Source organism: Microchirus variegatus (assembly GCF_963457635.1).
Source record: "Microchirus variegatus genome assembly, chromosome: 21".
NCBI lineage: Eukaryota > Metazoa > Chordata > Actinopteri > Pleuronectiformes > Soleidae > Microchirus > Microchirus variegatus.
In genome coordinates this window covers 20452882-20457881 of record NC_139822.1, presented here as the reverse complement: position 1 = coordinate 20457881, position 5000 = coordinate 20452882, and the positions used below count along the sequence as shown (strand labels likewise).

The following is a 5000-nucleotide window of genomic DNA, read 5'->3' as shown; positions in this document are numbered from 1 at the left end:
TACTTTTATTCTGAAGAGCAGAAGTTAAGTTTCCTGTCTGTACTTTTATTTTGAAGAGCAGAAGTTAACAGTTTCCTGTCTGTAGTTTTATTTTGAAGAGCAGAAGTTAACAGTTTCCTGTTTGTAGTTTTATTTTGGAGAGCAGAAGTTAAAAGTTTCCTGTCTGCAGTTTTATTTTGAAGAGCAGAAGTTAAAAGTTTCCTGTCTGCAGTTTTATTTTGAAGAGCAGAAGTTAACAGTTTCCTGTCTGTAGTTTTATTTTGAAGAGCAGAAGTTAACAGTTTCCTGTCTGTAGTTTTATTTTGAAGAGCAGAAGTTAACAGTTTCCTGTCTGCAGTTTTATTTTGGAGGATTTTCACAAAGTGTCCATTGACGTGTCTCTGGTTTGTGAGCACGCTCAGTGCGTCCTTCCTGTGTCCGTGGTCATCAGTAACGTGACGACAGGAAGTCGCACAATTCTCCACACAAACAGGTTTGTGTCTCACTAACGTTTGTCTTTCAGGGACGTTGTTGACCTCGTGGTCCACTGGTGTGTGTCCTCTGGTGTGTGTCCACTGGTGTGTGTCCTCTGGTGTGTGTCCTCTGGTGTGTGTCCACTGGTGTGTGTCCTCTGGTGTGTGTCCTCTGGTGTGTGTCCTCTGGTGTGTGTCCTCTGGTGTGTGTCCTCTGGTGTGTGTCCTCTGGTGTGTGTCCTCTGGTGTGTGTCCTCTGGTGTGTGTCCACTGGTGTGTGTCTTTTGTTGTGTCCTCTGTGCTGAAGTGTCTCCTGTGTCTCTGGTTCAGTTTCATTGTGACAGATTTCTCGTTGCGTTCCATCGGTGTGTCTCTGATCAGCTGGCAGGTCAAAGGTCAAACCCCGTGTGCGTGTTGCGTGGTTTGTCCGTCCCGTGGATCTCGTACTGTCCTTCTGTCGGACATGTAAGACGACTCAGAGATTTACATCTTTGGAAAAAACCATCACAAACATTTTGATCAACTTTTCTTTGATCTGGACAATAATTCTTTTTAATTACATTTTTAAAAATCAGAACATCCAGAACCATGACTCATGTTTGACCTGATCCAGAACCATGACTCATGTTTGACCTGATCAAGAACGATGACTCATCTTTGACCTGATCCAGAACCATGACTCATGTTTGACCTGATCCAGAACCATGACTCATGTTTGACCTGATCCAGAACGATGACTCATCTTTGACCTGATCCAGAACGATGACTCATCTTTGACCTGATCCAGAACGATGACTCATGTTTGACCTGATCCAGAACCATGACTCATGTTTGACCTGATCCAGAACGATGACTCGTGGTTGACCTTGAATGACAGTTTTCTGTTACTTCATCGACTGAATCTTTTTTCTGCTGAATCAGGTGAATCTGACCTCAGTTCAGTCTGATCATGAGTCAAATCAGTTGGTTGAATTCAATGATTAATCATTGGAAAATGTCTGAATCCATATTTCATCAGGATGTTGTTCACAAAGATGATTTTCAAAATAAACTCTGACATCACTTCCTGTCAGGAATCTTCCTGATGTCACAGCAGACGATTTCTCCAAAGTCGACCTCAGTCAGTTCAAATGGATCCACTGGGAGGTTAGTAAGAGTTAACACTAACCAGCACTAACCACAGTTAACACTAACCAGCACTAACCACAGTTAACACTAACCAGCACTAACCACAGTTAACACTAACCAGCACTAACCACAGTTAACACTAACCAGCACTAACCACAGTTAACACTAACCAGCACTAACCACAGTTAACACTAACCAGCACTAACCACAGTTAACTACCACACACAGTTAACTACCAGAGTTAACTAGCAAAGGTGTAATCACATAACTGGAGTTTTACCGTTATAATATACTTGTATAATATACTGTAGTAATACACAGTTATAATATCCTGTAGTAATACACAGTTATGTACTTTAATAATACACTGTAGTAATATACAGTTATAATACACAGTGATGTACTGTAGTAATACACAGTTATGTACTGTAGTAATACACAGTTATGTACTAATACACAGTGATGTACTGTAGTGATGTGCTGTACTAATACACTGTTGTGTACTTATACCCAGGGCAGAAACCCCTCTGAGCAGATGAAGATGATTGAACGAGTGATGAAGTTTAACGAGTCGTTGCCGCGGAAACAGAGAATCACAGTTTCTGTGGAGATCGAGAAGATCAGAGATCATCTGTATGAGCTGTTTCCTCACGGAGACGTGGTCAGACTTTATACTACTAACAGTACTACTAACAGTACTACTAAGAGTACTACTAAGAGTACTACTGTCACTACTTCTCATTGGTTTATCCATGTTTGCTGTGATGTCATCACTCAGGTGTTTGTCAGTAAAGACGTCGCTCGTCACTTTGGTTTTGACTCGGCTGAAGCTGCTGTGAGAGGACTGTACCACCGAGTCAAAGAGGGGTGAGTACTACACCACTATGTCTGAAGGGGCGTGGTCTGAAGGGCATGGTCTAAAGGGCGTGGTCTAAATCAGTGGTCTAAAGGGCGTGGTCTGAAGGAAGTGGTCTGAAGGGCATGGTCTAAAGGGCGTGGTCTAAAGCAGTGGTCTAAAGGGCGTGGTCTGAAGGAAGTGGTCTGAAGGGCGTGGTCTAAAGCAGTGGTCTAAAGGGCGTGGTCTGAAGGGCGTGGTCTAAAGCAGTGGTCTAAAGGGCGTGGTCTAAATCAGTGGTCTAAAGGGCGTGGTCTGAAGGGCGTGGTCTAAAGCAGTGGTCTAAAGGGCGTGGTCTAAAGCAGTGGTCTAAAGGGCGTGGTCTGAAGGGCGTGGTCTAAAGCAGTGGTCTAAAGCAGTGGTCTAAAGCAGTGGTCTAAAGGGCGTGGTCTAAAGGGCGTGGTCTAAAGCAGTGGTCTAAAGCAGTGGTCTAAAGCAGTGGTCTAAAGCAGTGGTCTAAAGCAGTGGTCTAAAGGGCGTGGTCTAAAGCAGTGGTCTAAAGCAGTGGTCTAAAGCAGTGGTTCTCAACCTTTTTGAGTCACGACCTCCAATTTAACATGCACAGCTGTCCACGCCCCCCCCCCACACACACACACACCAGTGTGAACGCATGATGGGTATGATGGATAAAGCACTGTCCGTGGTGCTGAAACAACTCCCCATCAATACACTGTCTGATCGGACGCTACATTAAAGGGATACAGTGTAATATTTATGGGTTTATATCAACACAAAATACACATTTACTTGTAGAGGAAGTCCCGCCTCCACTCTGTCTGTCCTCATCTGTCCTCAGGTCTGTTCCTCAGGTCTGTCCTCATGTCTGTCCTCATGTCTGTCCCTCATGTCTGTCCCTCAGGTCTGTCCCTCAGGTCTGTCCTCATCTGTCCTCATGTCTGTCCCTCAGGTCTGTCCTCAGGTCTGTTCCTCAGGTCTGTCCCTCAGGTCTGTCCTCATCTGTCCTGTCCTCATCTGTCCTCATGTCTGTCCCTCAGGTCTGTCCTCATCTGTCCTCAGGTCTGTTCCTCAGGTCTGTCCTCATGTCTGTCCTCATGTCTGTCCCTCATGTCTGTCCCTCAGGTCTGTCCTCATCTGTCCTCATGTCTGTCCCTCAGGTCTGTCCTCATCTGTCCTTGGGCAGAACATGGAGCAGATGCTTTAGGTCCAGATGGAATCGTCCTTCATTCTGATTCTTTTCCTCCTGAAGATCTAGTCGACACTTTAGGAGCTGGAGACACTTTCAACGCTGCTGTGATCTTCATGCTGTCAAAGGGTGAGACATGTCTGTTTGTGTCTGTTAGCATCTGTTAGCATCTGTTAGTATCGTTTAGCATCTGTTAGCGTCTGTTAGCGCCTGTTCGCATCTGTTAGTGTATTTTAGCATCTGTTAGCATCTCTTTGCGTCTGTTAGCATGTAGGGAGACATCACGGTCAGTCTAGCAGACGTGAAGGTTCTAACCCTCTGACGTCGACCTGGACAAACACATCGTAGATGAGTGAATGTTTTTACTCAAGTAAATTCTGTCTTCATTTGTCTTCAATTGTCTTCATTTGTCTTCAGGAGGACGTTTACAGGACGCTCTGACCTTTGGCTGCACTGTGGCCGGCAGGAAGTGTGGTTTCCACGGCTTTGACAACATCAGTCAATACTTTACACATGAGTGAGACATCAGAGACATCAGAGACATCAGTAATAGTAAAGGTTCAGTTAAAGACACTCAGAACTTTTTCTCAGTCAAAACAATACATTTCCTCTAAATTCATGTTTGAATGAAGAATAAAAACAGACAAACGTGAACATGTCGACTTTTATTGGATTTGAACACAAACACGTTGTCATGGTTACAGGACACAGGTCGTCCTGTTGCCATGGTTACAGGACACAGGTCGTCCTGTTGCCATGGTTACAGGACACAGGTCGTCCTGTTGTCATGGTTACAGGACACAGGTCGTCCTGTTGCCATGGTTACAGGACACATTCTTTAGTTTGATCAGTTTATTTACACTAATATAAATATTGATCTTGTTTGATTTTTGTGCTGATCAGTGATGAGAGTGAGGTCGTCATAGCAACCGTTTAATAGTTTTAAGAGTTTAACGTGTGTGTGTGTGTGTGTGACTGTGTGTGTGTGTGTGTCTCTCTGTGTGTGTGTGTTAGACAGTGTGTGTGTGTGTGTGTGTGTGTGTTAGACAGTGTGTGTGTGTGTGTGTGTGTGTGTTAGACAGTGTTATTCCCTGAGATCATTTCTCTTAATCCTTTGCTGAAGTGCAGATTTGCTCCGATCACGATGAAACCCTGTAGACACCAAAGACTAGTTAAACAAGTCAAACTAGTTAAACTAGTTAAATCAGTTAATGTAATTAAACATTATTACTTACGTTGTGATATTCAACCATTTCTTCAATGAAGTCCATTCCATCAGCCAACGGGATCTGAACTCCTCTCTTAGTCCAGTCTGAACACACACACACACACAGAGACACACACACACACACACACACACAGAGACACACAGACACACACA

General features: G+C 44.1%; 2 protein-coding genes across 4 annotated transcripts in view; one reads left to right on the top strand and one right to left on the bottom strand.

The window, feature by feature from the left end:
• Positions 1-4223, top strand: part of khk (ketohexokinase) — a 7888-nt gene extending 3665 nt beyond the window's left edge. Inside the window, exons 3-9 of one of the 3 annotated variants that reach the window (XM_083907602.1) lie at positions 338-472; positions 783-917; positions 1526-1598; positions 2095-2241; positions 2359-2447; positions 3591-3748; positions 4037-4223. In XM_083907602.1, coding sequence (XP_083763728.1) covers positions 338-472; positions 783-917; positions 1526-1598; positions 2095-2241; positions 2359-2447; positions 3591-3748; positions 4037-4140 — 841 coding nt within the window. In that variant the 3' untranslated portion in view covers positions 4141-4223. The remainder of the gene's footprint in view (positions 1-337; positions 473-782; positions 918-1525; positions 1599-2094; positions 2242-2358; positions 2448-3590; positions 3749-4036) is intronic. The other 2 variants (XM_083907600.1, XM_083907601.1) reach the window with 2 other exon arrangements.
• Positions 4224-4633: 410 nt separating this feature from the next.
• The window catches only part of pltp (phospholipid transfer protein), a 7404-nt gene continuing 7037 nt past the window's right edge, over positions 4634-5000 (bottom strand). The window contains exons 14-15 of the mRNA XM_083907595.1: positions 4855-4931; positions 4634-4771 (exon numbers count right to left, since the gene is read on the bottom strand). Of these exons, the coding sequence (XP_083763721.1) occupies positions 4694-4771; positions 4855-4931 (155 nt within the window). The 3' untranslated portion in view covers positions 4634-4693. The remainder of the gene's footprint in view (positions 4772-4854; positions 4932-5000) is intronic.